This window comes from Lycorma delicatula, chromosome 11 (genome assembly GCF_047948215.1).
Source record: "Lycorma delicatula isolate Av1 chromosome 11, ASM4794821v1, whole genome shotgun sequence".
NCBI classification, from domain to species: domain Eukaryota; kingdom Metazoa; phylum Arthropoda; class Insecta; order Hemiptera; family Fulgoridae; genus Lycorma; species Lycorma delicatula.
In genome coordinates, this window is record NC_134465.1 from 23,969,086 (window position 1) to 23,987,532 (window position 18,447).

Here is an 18,447-nt window from a genome sequence, read left to right on the forward strand (position 1 = left end):
GATATTATAGTGTGTTAAAGTGTTGGTGACGCTTATCAATAAAGAAAAGACTACCAGTGTGTATAAAAAGTGAGTTAACTTATTGTACAATAACTTTTTAACAGTTTTCTGAGGTTATAATAGAGCTTAAAATTGCAAATTATTCTAAGTTACTCGACAGGCTAATACCAGGGACTTAGGAATTAATACTAGGGAATCCAAGGACTTAGGAAATTTTTTCGTATATTAGTAGTTATACGAGTGAAATTTTGTTAAAAGTTCTTAAACTAGTTTTTATTAGGGAATTCTTTGTTCCTTAATAATTTCTGAACCACTCGTCCTACATCCCTCATCCCAAGTTATAAATCCATCCCAAAAGGTTTCCTACCCCCTACTCCTCCTCCCAACAAAATTTGGACTCTATTTTTGGGTTAATACATTTTACCAAACCCCCCTCAGCCCGACCGCTAAAGTTTCTTTTGGGGCTTCCATCCCGGAGTGGGTACTTGTTGGACTCGGGATCGTCCCCGTAGTCCAACACCGCTAATATGAGACGAAGAGGATCATTCCCCTTAGAGGGATCATCTCAGGGAGCTCTAGCTTACAAAAGGTTACCATTACTAAGAAAACGGAGGGTAAATGTAAAAATAGACCCCGACAGGGGTCCTCAGAAAAAGAAGGACCGCCGGAGAGCCTTAGCAATCTGGTTTACCAATTGGGGTTAACTATGGTGGCGTTGAGACAGCATATGGGACCGGGTCTCTCAAAATACATAAGTAGACATGAGCAGGAGCTCAAAGGCATATATGATGGGCTTAATGCCTTGACGCAAGTCTTGTCCCCTTTATCAGTTGTTACGCAGGCTTCTCAGACGGACCCTGTAGTTGTGGAAGATGAGATGGAGCAAATTCTTACTAAGGAGCTGACAGATGAGCAAATAATAGATCTACTGCCCAAAAGGTGGCCCCAAATAGTTTGCGAAACAAAATTAGTTTGATTAATGAGTATCCTTCTGAGGTGATGGACCCTTGTACTGTTAGTGATTTAAGTAAATCAAGTTAAGGGGATGAAAAAGAAGGTATTACTACCAAATACAAAGTAGGCGACATTCGTAAAGATGTACAATCAATTCTTGGAGACTGTGACGACATTAAGAAAAGTAAATACAAAATCTACTATGATGGTAATGCTAATGAGAAGAGCACAATGGGAGCCATATTGAGGGCTTTAAGGAAGATTATTCCTCAGGCTGGTAATTTAGTTTTTGTCGTCCCCAATAATAATATTGGAAATTATAGAAAAAAATTAATATCTTATTTGCGGAGAGACGAGGAAGTAGTGGTTAGTACCACTACTTCCCAAAACACCAAAATGTGACTCTTTCAGATCCCGACACATACCCCATTCGATTAGTTTTTGTAATTTATAAAATTCAGCTATACTTTTGTCATATCTTAGTAACTTTTAAAGTAACGTAAAAAATTATCTAGCATGTTAGGAAATTTCTCTTTGATATTTTTTTAGTAATGACCTTAGTACAAACACGTTGTCTACTAATTATATTATTGAGAAAAAAGACTGAGATAAGCATTAATGGACTGAAATTTAGGTACTTAATATTAATAAATATAATTTAGTTATTGTCAAATATTTATTTCATTGGTACAAAACGTCCTGATCTGAATTCAATAAAACACGTGGCATTGAATTCATAAACACGATTTTAATTGGAATTTAATTGGTATGGAAAATTAAATATTCTTAAAATTTAATACACCATTTTTGCTTGTTTTTCAGAAATTCGTTGTCTACTACAAGTAACAGTAATTTGGATCAAGGATATAATAGTAAAGCACCCTTAACAGGATCAAACGATGGAGCGAAATACACTTCACAGTATGAAAATCCACAAACAAAACCGTAAGCATATCTCCTTTTATTGTTTTATCTAAGTGTAAAATGGTATAATTAGAAGAAAAAAATTTATTTGCAAAGCCGACCCTTTGTTTATATTTATTAATTATCATATCTTCAAATTCTGCAACTTTTGGGTCTTTTTTAAAAAATATTTTTTTAGACGGAATCCTTTTCTATTTCCTGTAAGCGTACAACAATAGACCGCCATCCATTCCAACAATTTTTCAACTAGAAGAAAACTTGTGTAATAATTGCCTACATAATATCACCTCCCTTCCTGGAACAAACTGTATGTAATCTCTATTGATATTTTGAGATCATGGAAATTATTTTGTTTAACATTTACTTTTTTTCTATATAAACAATTATATTATACTTATATCCAGATGGCAGACACAGTTTGAAAATGTTATCCCGCACTTACGAAGTTTTGGTAATATATTGTGGAAAAATAAACCGTGCTCTACAAGGAATCATAAACTCATCAATTATTAATTCACACTTTGGCTATGTAACTGTTCGGAAATCAAATAGTAATATATATAATAACGTTGCACTCTAAAACATCCTACTAACACCATACTCATTTTTATTGTTGGCATTACTCTAGTGCTTTAAAATAACCAAAAATATGTGTCTGCAGGAGATTTTCTCATTTCATTGGCATTAGTATCGGCCATTTATATAACGATTATTAAAGCTAATACATTTGAACAGTGACTAGCGATACGGTTACTTTCAGTATCAACAAAATTCAATGTTTCGTCACATAAAAACATGGTAAACAGATAGATAGAGTTTATTTAGCACCCTCAGTTCTCACGTACTAGTCATCATATTGAAACATGTTGAAAGAATTACATTTAAATAGAATGTAAGAGACCAATCAGACCTTGTCATTGTAGTTTTTTTCCACATTCGATTTTCCTTTACGAGAGTCAAGTGAAAAACATGAACCACTTACATGTTTTCCTGATTATTGTAATGCTTTTCTGTGTTGTGAGAAGAACCTCCATCGGCAGATGCATAGCCAGATTTAGAGGTCATCAGATTAGCAGTTGAACGGTTGGTCTGAACGTTAGTTCTAACACACTGCTGAATACCTAATGTAATGAGTTCAGAGGAATTTACGGGATTACGTTTTACTAGAATGAATATTTGCCATAATAAATCATAGTATAACAAAAGTAATCTTAAAGATCATAAGCAAACGAATGTATCTGCCAACACACTTCATAGTTCGTAAAAATATCTAATAAATAAAATAAAATAAAATAATAAATAGTCGATAAAAAAATAAACATATAATCTAGCGATAGCTAGTCGAACAAATAACAAAACAACTTGTAACTACAAACAAAAAATTAATAAAATACATAAGTAAACAAAAATAACATCACTAGATTTGTCGATAGTAACTGCAAACAGTCATTCAATAGCCAAGACGTTAAAACCTTCCGACCACCCGAAAGTGGTCAATATATACGTACGGCACAATATATAAATGAGACCAATTTTCAAAATATTTTTCTTTACCGATATATATACTTTTCGGATATTGCTGTAATGACATATTTGCCTACAGCCAAGGGAAAGTCATAGCTTGATTTCTTAGCGTATAAGGAAGTCAAGTGATGTTCACATCAGATTTTTATATCAACTATGTTTTAAGATATGAGTGTTTATTTATTTTTTTTTTTTTACATTTATTTACGTTATTTTGATATTTTTTTATTTTGAGATTAAGTACCTTGTTGTTATCACTAAATCAACCAGCTGATGTTCATTTCAACAGTAGATATGCATTCAATCATAATTGAAATGAAAGGTCCAATAATTTAGCTCACTGTGTAACGTATAATGGCATTCAATATTGGCATATTGAATACCATTATACGTTAGGAACCCACTCATTTTATAATTACACATTTGAAACTTTATTTTATACATCTTATGTAGCCATGATAACTTATTACATTTACTTAATTATAAGATATAACAAGGAAAGTACATACTGAAAATATTTACTTTTTTTTCAGTGCTCGCGCAAGTAGTGGTGTAAACAATTTTTCTATTAATTATCCTCCTAATAAACAAGCAGACGATGCGGCAACAATAACCGAATCACCTTCAACGAAAGGACTCAGGGGTTTAAAATTTGGGTAAGTACGTAATGTAATTGTTGGTACCTAAAACGTAAATATCTGCAAAAATCCAGATACCCCATTTTTTATATGATCGTCATACTTTCCCATTTAATATAGCTGTTCTAATTATATTCATAATGAAAGTAAACATTTTAATTAGAAGACAGAAAATAAAACAATATATATCAGAAAATGTTTAAAAATAGTGTTTTTTTTTTTTTTTTAAGTATTTATATTCTTTGAACTTTTAGGATCTTTCAAGTAAGTTCTGTATAAAATTTTCACTAAAAGTTCACTAAAAGTTTTTCACTAATCCTGTTAGCTACCAGCCTTATCGCAATTCTGTGATTTGTATTTACGGTAGCATTACGGGTGTCTCCATATGCCTGCCTTACTGACGTAAACCTAAAAGTCTCAGTCGCACCAACCACGGCAACAATTGCATCATTAATGTCTCTTTCTGTCGTGTCCGAATCGAGATCCTTTATATGAACGACAGCACACCTGTCGCCTTTGGTCCTCATGTCCATTTGCAACTCAGCAGCTCTATCGCGTAACGTGGTCGGCAATTTCTGTAGCACTGTCTGCCCCCTTAATACGGACCTCCAACTCGTCACTCTTGCCTTTATTAAGAGATAGGACCTCGCCAGCCTCCTTAGTCACAGTATTTTTTACAGTTCTGAGAAGATCGGCAAAAGATTTGCCTTGTACCTTTACAACCACTGTTTTACTTCCCTCAATGGGAGGCGTGGAGCGATTTCTTGAAGCTGACCGTGACCGCGTTCGGCTTGTGTCAGCCCTCCTGGGGGCCATCAGAGAGACCAACACATCACTAGTCCTATGTAGATAAATCAACATCTTTTTAATTATATTTCCTGGCAGAATGTATATAGCGCCAGTTGATCTAGTGAATACTCTTCTAAGTGCTCTTAAAACGCATCCAGCAATTTGCTTGTCGGATGCATAAAATATAGTAAACTTATTTCTCTGTCTTGCATTCTCCTCCAGATCTACCATCGTAGAAGAGATATCGTGTGCTATCATTCCAGATTTTACTTGTTCATTCATAGCCATCCTTGACTTAGTAATATCCACGAACTGATACGAGTCCTTATGTCCATCAATAGGGAAGGAAACCAAGTTACATCTTCCCATGGCCCATGTGGACCATCTCTGCGGAAATTTTTCAATCAACTCCTCATCAGTTAGTTCCATATTTAATATATCTGTCTGTTCAGTGGTCTATACGGCCTCAGTCTGCGTGGCCAGGGTCACCACATTCAACGGAGGTGACATCTCTGTTAAAGCCTTTAATTCCATATATATCTTTTTTTACTCCACTTCATATTCTCCAACATATATTTCGAGAGACCGGGACCCATATGCTGCTTTAAAGCCATCATTATTATACCCAGCAGATAGGTGATACTATCCAAATTATTTGGAATAGACTCCTCTTCCTCCAAGGCATCTTGTCTGTATCGCTTCCTGCCCTTAGTTTTTCCTTCACTTTCTTTATTACCACAGTTTTAGAGGTGCCAGCACTTTTAGCGGACATTTCTTCCGTTGGAAGAGAGCCTTTGCGACGCATGATTGACAGCTGTACTCAGTGGACAATTCCGTATTCAACAAGTACCCACACGATACAATAGGGGCCCCAGAAAATGTTGGTTGTGGTGGTCGGGAGGGAGGTAAAATGTATGTGTCCAAATCTGAGATCATAATAATTTTTTTTTTTTTTTTGGGGTGGTCAGTATGTATGAAGGTCTGTGGGACGGATTTATAGTTCTAGGATTTATGGATCAGGATTTATTGAGGCAGTCGAGTTGTGGACTGCACGGTGTATAGACGTGTCTTTCTAGAGCTCCGCGTTTTTTGTTGTTTTCGATTGTTTTTTTTTTTGGTTTTTACATTGATTTGGTGGACTCGAACTTTAAGTGGATTGGATAAGTAATACGGACTATCATTTTTGAGTTATTTGGTTACGGATTTATCAAGTTTTTTTTTATAGTTTTTTGTTCTCATTAGTGAGATCAATATTTTTATGCTTTTTACTCGCTAAATCCCAGATATTATAGTGTGTTAAAGTGTTGGTGACGCTTATCAATAAAGAAAAGACTACCAGTGTGTATAAAAAGTGAGTTAACTTATTGTACAATAACTTTTTAACAGTTTTCTGAGGTTATAATAGAGCTTAAAATTGCAAATTATTCTAAGTTACTCGACAGGCTAATACCAGGGACTTAGGAATTAATACTAGGGAATCCAAGGACTTAGGAAATTTTTTCGTATATTAGTAGTTATACGAGTGAAATTTTGTTAAAAGTTCTTAAACTAGTTTTTATTAGGGAATTCTTTGTTCCTTAATAATTTCTGAACCACTCGTCCTACATCCCTCATCCCAAGTTATAAATCCATCCCAAAAGGTTTCCTACCCCCTACTCCTCCTCCCAACAAAATTTGGACTCTATTTTTGGGTTAATACATTTTACCAAACCCCCCTCAGCCCGACCGCTAAAGTTTCTTTTGGGGCTTCCATCCCGGAGTGGGTACTTGTTGGACTCGGGATCGTCCCCGTAGTCCAACACCGCTAATATGAGACGAAGAGGATCATTCCCCTTAGAGGGATCATCTCAGGGAGCTCTAGCTTACAAAAGGTTACCATTACTAAGAAAACGGAGGGTAAATGTAAAAATAGACCCCGACAGGGGTCCTCAGAAAAAGAAGGACCGCCGGAGAGCCTTAGCAATCTGGTTTACCAATTGGGGTTAACTATGGTGGCGTTGAGACAGCATATGGGACCGGGTCTCTCAAAATACATAAGTAGACATGAGCAGGAGCTCAAAGGCATATATGATGGGCTTAATGCCTTGACGCAAGTCTTGTCCCCTTTATCAGTTGTTACGCAGGCTTCTCAGACGGACCCTGTAGTTGTGGAAGATGAGATGGAGCAAATTCTTACTAAGGAGCTGACAGATGAGCAAATAATAGATCTACTGCCCAAAAGGTGGCCCCAAATAGTTTGCGAAACAAAATTAGTTTGATTAATGAGTATCCTTCTGAGGTGATGGACCCTTGTACTGTTAGTGATTTAAGTAAATCAAGTTAAGGGGATGAAAAAGAAGGTATTACTACCAAATACAAAGTAGGCGACATTCGTAAAGATGTACAATCAATTCTTGGAGACTGTGACGACATTAAGAAAAGTAAATACAAAATCTACTATGATGGTAATGCTAATGAGAAGAGCACAATGGGAGCCATATTGAGGGCTTTAAGGAAGATTATTCCTCAGGCTGGTAATTTAGTTTTTGTCGTCCCCAATAATAATATTGGAAATTATAGAAAAAAATTAATATCTTATTTGCGGAGAGACGAGGAAGTAGTGGTTAGTACCACTACTTCCCAAAACACCAAAATGTGACTCTTTCAGATCCCGACACATACCCCATTCGATTAGTTTTTGTAATTTATAAAATTCAGCTATACTTTTGTCATATCTTAGTAACTTTTAAAGTAACGTAAAAAATTATCTAGCATGTTAGGAAATTTCTCTTTGATATTTTTTTAGTAATGACCTTAGTACAAACACGTTGTCTACTAATTATATTATTGAGAAAAAAGACTGAGATAAGCATTAATGGACTGAAATTTAGGTACTTAATATTAATAAATATAATTTAGTTATTGTCAAATATTTATTTCATTGGTACAAAACGTCCTGATCTGAATTCAATAAAACACGTGGCATTGAATTCATAAACACGATTTTAATTGGAATTTAATTGGTATGGAAAATTAAATATTCTTAAAATTTAATACACCATTTTTGCTTGTTTTTCAGAAATTCGTTGTCTACTACAAGTAACAGTAATTTGGATCAAGGATATAATAGTAAAGCACCCTTAACAGGATCAAACGATGGAGCGAAATACACTTCACAGTATGAAAATCCACAAACAAAACCGTAAGCATATCTCCTTTTATTGTTTTATCTAAGTGTAAAATGGTATAATTAGAAGAAAAAAATTTATTTGCAAAGCCGACCCTTTATTATTTATTAATTATTATTTATTATTTATTTATTAATTATCATATCTTCAAATTCTGCAACTTTTGGGTCTTTTTTAAAAAATATTTTTTTAGACGGAATCCTTTTCTATTTCCTGTAAGCGTACAACAATAGACCGCCATCCATTCCAACAATTTTTCAACTAGAAGAAAACTTGTGTAATAATTGCCTACATAATATCACCTCCCTTCCTGGAACAAACTGTATGTAATCTCTATTGATATTTTGAGATCATGGAAATTATTTTGTTTAACATTTACTTTTTTTCTATATAAACAATTATATTATACTTATATCCAGATGGCAGACACAGTTTGAAAATGTTATCCCGCACTTACGAAGTTTTGGTAATATATTGTGGAAAAATAAACCGTGCTCTACAAGGAATCATAAACTCATCAATTATTAATTCACACTTTGGCTATGTAACTGTTCGGAAATCAAATAGTAATATATATAATAACGTTGCACTCTAAAACATCCTACTAACACCATACTCATTTTTATTGTTGGCATTACTCTAGTGCTTTAAAATAACCAAAAATATGTGTCTGCAGGAGATTTTCTCATTTCATTGGCATTAGTATCGGCCATTTATATAACGATTATTAAAGCTAATACATTTGAACAGTGACTAGCGATACGGTTACTTTCAGTATCAACAAAATTCAATGTTTCGTCACATAAAAACATGGTAAACAGATAGATAGAGTTTATTTAGCACCCTCAGTTCTCACGTACTAGTCATCATATTGAAACATGTTGAAAGAATTACATTTAAATAGAATGTAAGAGACCAATCAGACCTTGTCATTGTAGTTTTTTTCCACATTCGATTTTCCTTTACGAGAGTCAAGTGAAAAACATGAACCACTTACATGTTTTCCTGATTATTGTAATGCTTTTCTGTGTTGTGAGAAGAACCTCCATCGGCAGATGCATAGCCAGATTTAGAGGTCATCAGATTAGCAGTTGAACGGTTGGTCTGAACGTTAGTTCTAACACACTGCTGAATACCTAATGTAATGAGTTCAGAGGAATTTACGGGATTACGTTTTACTAGAATGAATATTTGCCATAATAAATCATAGTATAACAAAAGTAATCTTAAAGATCATAAGCAAACGAATGTATCTGCCAACACACTTCATAGTTCGTAAAAATATCTAATAAATAAAATAAAATAAAATAATAAATAGTCGATAAAAAAATAAACATATAATCTAGCGATAGCTAGTCGAACAAATAACAAAACAACTTGTAACTACAAACAAAAAATTAATAAAATACATAAGTAAACAAAAATAACATCACTAGATTTGTCGATAGTAACTGCAAACAGTCATTCAATAGCCAAGACGTTAAAACCTTCCGACCACCCGAAAGTGGTCAATATATACGTACGGCACAATATATAAATGAGACCAATTTTCAAAATATTTTTCTTTACCGATATATATACTTTTCGGATATTGCTGTAATGACATATTTGCCTACAGCCAAGGGAAAGTCATAGCTTGATTTCTTAGCGTATAAGGAAGTCAAGTGATGTTCACATCAGATTTTTATATCAACTATGTTTTAAGATATGAGTGTTTATTTATTTTTTTTTTTTTACATTTATTTACGTTATTTTGATATTTTTTTATTTTGAGATTAAGTACCTTGTTGTTATCACTAAATCAACCAGCTGATGTTCATTTCAACAGTAGATATGCATTCAATCATAATTGAAATGAAAGGTCCAATAATTTAGCTCACTGTGTAACGTATAATGGCATTCAATATTGGCATATTGAATACCATTATACGTTAGGAACCCACTCATTTTATAATTACACATTTGAAACTTTATTTTATACATCTTATGTAGCCATGATAACTTATTACATTTACTTAATTATAAGATATAACAAGGAAAGTACATACTGAAAATATTTACTTTTTTTTCAGTGCTCGCGCAAGTAGTGGTGTAAACAATTTTTCTATTAATTATCCTCCTAATAAACAAGCAGACGATGCGGCAACAATAACCGAATCACCTTCAACGAAAGGACTCAGGGGTTTAAAATTTGGGTAAGTACGTAATGTAATTGTTGGTACCTAAAACGTAAATATCTGCAAAAATCCAGATACCCCATTTTTTATATGATCGTCATACTTTCCCATTTAATATAGCTGTTCTAATTATATTCATAATGAAAGTAAACATTTTAATTAGAAGACAGAAAATAAAACAATATATATCAGAAAATGTTTAAAAATAGTGTTTTTTTTTTTTTTTTTAAGTATTTATATTCTTTGAACTTTTAGGATCTTTCAAGTAAGTTCTGTATAAAATTTTCACTAAAAGTTCACTAAAAGTTTTTCACTAATCCTGTTAGCTACCAGCCTTATCGCAATTCTGTGATTTGTATTTACGGTAGCATTACGGGTGTCTCCATATGCCTGCCTTACTGACGTAAACCTAAAAGTCTCAGTCGCACCAACCACGGCAACAATTGCATCATTAATGTCTCTTTCTGTCGTGTCCGAATCGAGATCCTTTATATGAACGACAGCACACCTGTCGCCTTTGGTCCTCATGTCCATTTGCAACTCAGCAGCTCTATCGCGTAACGTGGTCGGCAATTTCTGTAGCACTGTCTGCCCCCTTAATACGGACCTCCAACTCGTCACTCTTGCCTTTATTAAGAGATAGGACCTCGCCAGCCTCCTTAGTCACAGTATTTTTTACAGTTCTGAGAAGATCGGCAAAAGATTTGCCTTGTACCTTTACAACCACTGTTTTACTTCCCTCAATGGGAGGCGTGGAGCGATTTCTTGAAGCTGACCGTGACCGCGTTCGGCTTGTGTCAGCCCTCCTGGGGGCCATCAGAGAGACCAACACATCACTAGTCCTATGTAGATAAATCAACATCTTTTTAATTATATTTCCTGGCAGAATGTATATAGCGCCAGTTGATCTAGTGAATACTCTTCTAAGTGCTCTTAAAACGCATCCAGCAATTTGCTTGTCGGATGCATAAAATATAGTAAACTTATTTCTCTGTCTTGCATTCTCCTCCAGATCTACCATCGTAGAAGAGATATCGTGTGCTATCATTCCAGATTTTACTTGTTCATTCATAGCCATCCTTGACTTAGTAATATCCACGAACTGATACGAGTCCTTATGTCCATCAATAGGGAAGGAAACCAAGTTACATCTTCCCATGGCCCATGTGGACCATCTCTGCGGAAATTTTTCAATCAACTCCTCATCAGTTAGTTCCATATTTAATATATCTGTCTGTTCAGTGGTCTATACGGCCTCAGTCTGCGTGGCCAGGGTCACCACATTCAACGGAGGTGACATCTCTGTTAAAGCCTTTAATTCCATATATATCTTTTTTTACTCCACTTCATATTCTCCAACATATATTTCGAGAGACCGGGACCCATATGCTGCTTTAAAGCCATCATTATTATACCCAGCAGATAGGTGATACTATCCAAATTATTTGGAATAGACTCCTCTTCCTCCAAGGCATCTTGTCTGTATCGCTTCCTGCCCTTAGTTTTTCCTTCACTTTCTTTATTACCACAGTTTTAGAGGTGCCAGCACTTTTAGCGGACATTTCTTCCGTTGGAAGAGAGCCTTTGCGACGCATGATTGACAGCTGTACTCAGTGGACAATTCCGTATTCAACAAGTACCCACACGATACAATAGGGGCCCCAGAAAATGTTGGTTGTGGTGGTCGGGAGGGAGGTAAAATGTATGTGTCCAAATCTGAGATCATAATAATTTTTTTTTTTTTTTTGGGGTGGTCAGTATGTATGAAGGTCTGTGGGACGGATTTATAGTTCTAGGATTTATGGATCAGGATTTATTGAGGCAGTCGAGTTGTGGACTGCACGGTGTATAGACGTGTCTTTCTAGAGCTCCGCGTTTTTTGTTGTTTTCGATTGTTTTTTTTTTTGGTTTTTACATTGATTTGGTGGACTCGAACTTTAAGTGGATTGGATAAGTAATACGGACTATCATTTTTGAGTTATTTGGTTACGGATTTATCAAGTTTTTTTTTATAGTTTTTTGTTCTCATTAGTGAGATCAATATTTTTATGCTTTTTACTCGCTAAATCCCAGATATTATAGTGTGTTAAAGTGTTGGTGACGCTTATCAATAAAGAAAAGACTACCAGTGTGTATAAAAAGTGAGTTAACTTATTGTACAATAACTTTTTAACAGTTTTCTGAGGTTATAATAGAGCTTAAAATTGCAAATTATTCTAAGTTACTCGACAGGCTAATACCAGGGACTTAGGAATTAATACTAGGGAATCCAAGGACTTAGGAAATTTTTTCGTATATTAGTAGTTATACGAGTGAAATTTTGTTAAAAGTTCTTAAACTAGTTTTTATTAGGGAATTCTTTGTTCCTTAATAATTTCTGAACCACTCGTCCTACATCCCTCATCCCAAGTTATAAATCCATCCCAAAAGGTTTCCTACCCCCTACTCCTCCTCCCAACAAAATTTGGACTCTATTTTTGGGTTAATACATTTTACCAAACCCCCCTCAGCCCGACCGCTAAAGTTTCTTTTGGGGCTTCCATCCCGGAGTGGGTACTTGTTGGACTCGGGATCGTCCCCGTAGTCCAACACCGCTAATATGAGACGAAGAGGATCATTCCCCTTAGAGGGATCATCTCAGGGAGCTCTAGCTTACAAAAGGTTACCATTACTAAGAAAACGGAGGGTAAATGTAAAAATAGACCCCGACAGGGGTCCTCAGAAAAAGAAGGACCGCCGGAGAGCCTTAGCAATCTGGTTTACCAATTGGGGTTAACTATGGTGGCGTTGAGACAGCATATGGGACCGGGTCTCTCAAAATACATAAGTAGACATGAGCAGGAGCTCAAAGGCATATATGATGGGCTTAATGCCTTGACGCAAGTCTTGTCCCCTTTATCAGTTGTTACGCAGGCTTCTCAGACGGACCCTGTAGTTGTGGAAGATGAGATGGAGCAAATTCTTACTAAGGAGCTGACAGATGAGCAAATAATAGATCTACTGCCCAAAAGGTGGCCCCAAATAGTTTGCGAAACAAAATTAGTTTGATTAATGAGTATCCTTCTGAGGTGATGGACCCTTGTACTGTTAGTGATTTAAGTAAATCAAGTTAAGGGGATGAAAAAGAAGGTATTACTACCAAATACAAAGTAGGCGACATTCGTAAAGATGTACAATCAATTCTTGGAGACTGTGACGACATTAAGAAAAGTAAATACAAAATCTACTATGATGGTAATGCTAATGAGAAGAGCACAATGGGAGCCATATTGAGGGCTTTAAGGAAGATTATTCCTCAGGCTGGTAATTTAGTTTTTGTCGTCCCCAATAATAATATTGGAAATTATAGAAAAAAATTAATATCTTATTTGCGGAGAGACGAGGAAGTAGTGGTTAGTACCACTACTTCCCAAAACACCAAAATGTGACTCTTTCAGATCCCGACACATACCCCATTCGATTAGTTTTTGTAATTTATAAAATTCAGCTATACTTTTGTCATATCTTAGTAACTTTTAAAGTAACGTAAAAAATTATCTAGCATGTTAGGAAATTTCTCTTTGATATTTTTTTAGTAATGACCTTAGTACAAACACGTTGTCTACTAATTATATTATTGAGAAAAAAGACTGAGATAAGCATTAATGGACTGAAATTTAGGTACTTAATATTAATAAATATAATTTAGTTATTGTCAAATATTTATTTCATTGGTACAAAACGTCCTGATCTGAATTCAATAAAACACGTGGCATTGAATTCATAAACACGATTTTAATTGGAATTTAATTGGTATGGAAAATTAAATATTCTTAAAATTTAATACACCATTTTTGCTTGTTTTTCAGAAATTCGTTGTCTACTACAAGTAACAGTAATTTGGATCAAGGATATAATAGTAAAGCACCCTTAACAGGATCAAACGATGGAGCGAAATACACTTCACAGTATGAAAATCCACAAACAAAACCGTAAGCATATCTCCTTTTATTGTTTTATCTAAGTGTAAAATGGTATAATTAGAAGAAAAAAATTTATTTGCAAAGCCGACCCTTTGTTTATATTTATTAATTATCATATCTTCAAATTCTGCAACTTTTGGGTCTTTTTTAAAAAATATTTTTTTAGACGGAATCCTTTTCTATTTCCTGTAAGCGTACAACAATAGACCGCCATCCATTCCAACAATTTTTCAACTAGAAGAAAACTTGTGTAATAATTGCCTACATAATATCACCTCCCTTCCTGGAACAAACTGTATGTAATCTCTATTGATATTTTGAGATCATGGAAATTATTTTGTTTAACATTTACTTTTTTTCTATATAAACAATTATATTATACTTATATCCAGATGGCAGACACAGTTTGAAAATGTTATCCCGCACTTACGAAGTTTTGGTAATATATTGTGGAAAAATAAACCGTGCTCTACAAGGAATCATAAACTCATCAATTATTAATTCACACTTTGGCTATGTAACTGTTCGGAAATCAAATAGTAATATATATAATAACGTTGCACTCTAAAACATCCTACTAACACCATACTCATTTTTATTGTTGGCATTACTCTAGTGCTTTAAAATAACCAAAAATATGTGTCTGCAGGAGATTTTCTCATTTCATTGGCATTAGTATCGGCCATTTATATAACGATTATTAAAGCTAATACATTTGAACAGTGACTAGCGATACGGTTACTTTCAGTATCAACAAAATTCAATGTTTCGTCACATAAAACAATGGTAAACAGATAGATAGAGTTTATTTAGCACCCTCAGTTGTCACGTACTAGTCATCATATTGAAACATGTTGAAAGAATTACATTTAAATAGAATGTAAGAGACCAATCAGACCTTGTCATTGTAGTTTTTTCCCCATTCGGTTTTCCTTTACGAGAGTTAAGTGAAAAACATGTATCACTTACATGTTTTCCTGATTATTGTAATGCTTTTCTGTGTTGTGAGAAGAATTTTCATCGGCAGATGCTTGGCCAGATTTGGAGGTCACCAGATTAGCAGTTGAATGGTTGGTCCGAACGTTAGTTCTAACACACTGCTGAATACCTAATGTAATGAGTTCAGAGGAATTTACGGGATTACGTTTTACTAGAATGAATATTTGTTTCACACATACAATACTATCCGTAGGTAACAAAGAAGCTGTTGATACGACCGGGTTATTTCAATGTAAGGATGTTATATCTTGATGATGATAACAACCTTAAGATTTCCATCATCAGCGCAATTCGACCGACCAAAATAATTTTACTTTTAATCATTTTTTATGAGTAAAAAAAAAAAAAATATATAATCGAAAAACCAATGAAACGAAGGTATAGTTGCAAAATAATAAATAATAACAATTTTGGTCAGTAAAGAAAAATTAATAAATGGAAAGAAAATAGCTTCAAATTTGCTATAATTGTTTGAAAATTTTCGTGTAATATATCTCATTTAATGCAGACGGCTTAGAAATTGCTGAAAGTACTTTTATTATTGCATATAAAACTGTATCTGTTATAAAAGGTGGCAGCATTATTCCATTGATTATGGTGTATTGCTAATATTATGTCTATTATGATGCAGGAATAAAATGTTAAAAAAGTTATTTTCATTACACTTTATTACTGCATATTGTATGATAATAGATTTTCTACATACGTATTAATACGTTTCCTGAAAATTTTTTCTCGTTTAACTTAATTGTAAATTTATAATAAATTATCTACAAATTAAATGTTTTATTTGTATTTTTCAGACAAACCTCGTTTTATTCAAGAGTTAGTAATCGCATAGATTCCCCTGCAAATCAAGAAGTGAAGGAGAATAGAAATCCATTTAATCCAAATGCAGGAATGATACAAGCACCGTAAGAAATATGTCATTTATTTTTTTATATTATGGATTTGTTCTTTTTTAATTTGAATCTATCGTCTTCTCCCTATCGAAATCGGTTATACATCTAAGCATTAGAATAGCCCCAGTGGATGCTATCGCCCCAAACTGCCTCCAGACAACTGGGAAAAATATTAATTATTTAATATTCATTGTCTCTAATTATTTGTTTGATCAAATTGACTATTTTTAATTTATTTTATTTTATCGTTTTCCTAGTAGTTTGTTTATTGTTTGTCTTTAATTTATTTATTTTCCGTGTTTTTTTTTAAATTTTGTAAGTATAGCATACTGTAGCTATCGTGCATTATATAGGATATTAAGCTGATTTATAATTGTATTACCTGTTTATGTTGGGCTTGTAGCAGATACCAAGTTGAAACATTTTGTTGCTATTGGCATACACAAAGTTTTTATTTATTTTTTCCTCAGCTGTTTCATAAAGGGAAAGTTTGGTGAAAAATTCCCTCGCACATTCTAGATGTTTGTAATTATGAATGAGCGTGGTCCTACTAGTGTGTTCCCACCTGTGGAATAGGAATTTACTCTAGTGGAAGGGCTGAGGTCTAAGAAAGACGCCAGGTGTCGTCCTTGTTGTCCTTTTGAGGGGCAGCGGCACTGAGAATGCGTCGAGCTGCTATATGGGATGAGCGATAATTATCGAGGTATTTTATGTTCGTGGAATACCGGGAGGCTAGGGTTCCGCTATAGGTATTCGATTGGTTGGAGGTAGGCACATTTCCCTCGTGTAACGTTTATATCGGTAACGTTTTTTATTGATTTTTTGAGAAACAAAGGTACAGAAAAATAAATCCGTATGTGCAATATGTAATTCTTCGTAAACAATTTTCTAAATTAACTAAGAATGTAAAATAAATTAATAACTTTAAAATTAGAATTCATTATAAACATGAAATACATAAATAATACTTTTATTATGAGTACATTTAATGTTCTATACTTAATCAGTAAGTTAGTTGTCCTTAATTTTCTGCCCGTATTGATACAATCATAAAACAAAGATCATTGTTTGTTTGAACTGTATAATGTCGAATTCCATATATTTTATTCAGTCGATTTTGTTTTTATAGATATAATGATAAAGATTTAGTTCAAACAGCGCTCGCCTTTGATATCAGTAAAATTTTTGATTCTTTCAGCATATAAGGATTACTGAAAGATCATGGAAAACATCCACTAACATTTAATTCTGTAAGAAATCATGGATATTCCGTGTCTTGATAATAGTTCAATCACTTGCGCTCAGCAGCTTACATTATAAATATAGAAACAGAGAAAATAAGCTGATTTGTTCAAAATTTTCAATCGCCAACCACTTATGTTGGTTTAATTGAATTTATATCCATTCGAATGATTGTTCCGTGTAAAATATCTACTGTTGAATGGTATATTCTCTCTTAATTTATCTAAGTATTATTGTGAAACTGTTGCGACAATTGTTTTTTCGTAACTGACACCTTGCAATTTTCACAGACTATTATGAGATATATATTTCTGACTGATGATTATTTTACTTAATACCTATGTCTTTTTTAATAGATAAAATTAGAATAAGGTGTCTAATTTCCATTTAAATTTATTACAAACAATTTCCACATATATTTATGCTTCTTTAGTTTGCTAAATTTGCTATTATTATATAAATCATCCTATAAAGTTTAGTAAATATATAGGTTGAATTATGGTAACACGTCGAATTCTTATCCGGTCCATAATTACACGTCAATAATAAACAGTACTACAAAATTGGAATCTTTAGACTATGTCATGAAATTACCTTATAAATTTATAAATACAGCCATCGATAAAAACTTTATACACTGAGTATAATTCCTATTACATAATATAACATGAACAAGGTTATAAAAACGTGTATGAGTAAAAATTTGAAATATAAGAATTACTGTTGAAAATTTAATATTAATTATTTATTTAAGTCCATTACGGAATGAAATAATCCTCAATGTATTGTTTAAATTAGCATATCTCGTTGTTAGAGAGCCGTTCTGTATGTTCTCCTGACAAAGAAAACGGGAGAGTTATATGAAACTTTATATGTACTTATCCAAAATATTCCATTCATTTAAACCAACAATTTTCCAATATTTTTGTTCCTTCACTAAATAGGAATTCTATAGTTTTAAAAACAGGTATTAATCTAAACTAAATCCTCATTAGAAGTTTACACTCCTGCAGCCAGTCATTTCTTCATATTTTGGAAGAAAAAGTAATCGCTGAGAACAATCTCAATTCCAGCGAATATGTCACAAGGGGAAGCAGACAAACCGTGTTCTAACGTTTTGCAGCATCAATCCGAGTCGTATGTTCAGATTATTTTTTTCCACTGGTTTC

The 18,447-nt window shown here is 33.7% G+C and overlaps 1 protein-coding gene across 6 annotated transcripts in view; it reads left to right on the forward strand.

Annotated features, from left to right (window-relative positions):
• LOC142332634 (uncharacterized) overlaps positions 1 to 18,447 on the forward strand; it is a 323,090-nt gene that overhangs the window by 175,543 nt on the left and 129,100 nt on the right. For all 6 annotated transcript variants that reach the window (XM_075379243.1, XM_075379245.1, XM_075379240.1 and 3 more), the window contains 6 exons: positions 1,777 to 1,899; positions 3,936 to 4,058; positions 7,888 to 8,010; positions 10,069 to 10,191; positions 14,022 to 14,144; positions 15,938 to 16,048. In XM_075379243.1, the coding sequence (XP_075235358.1) occupies positions 1,777 to 1,899; positions 3,936 to 4,058; positions 7,888 to 8,010; positions 10,069 to 10,191; positions 14,022 to 14,144; positions 15,938 to 16,048 (726 nt within the window). The remainder of the gene's footprint in view (positions 1 to 1,776; positions 1,900 to 3,935; positions 4,059 to 7,887; positions 8,011 to 10,068; positions 10,192 to 14,021; positions 14,145 to 15,937; positions 16,049 to 18,447) is intronic.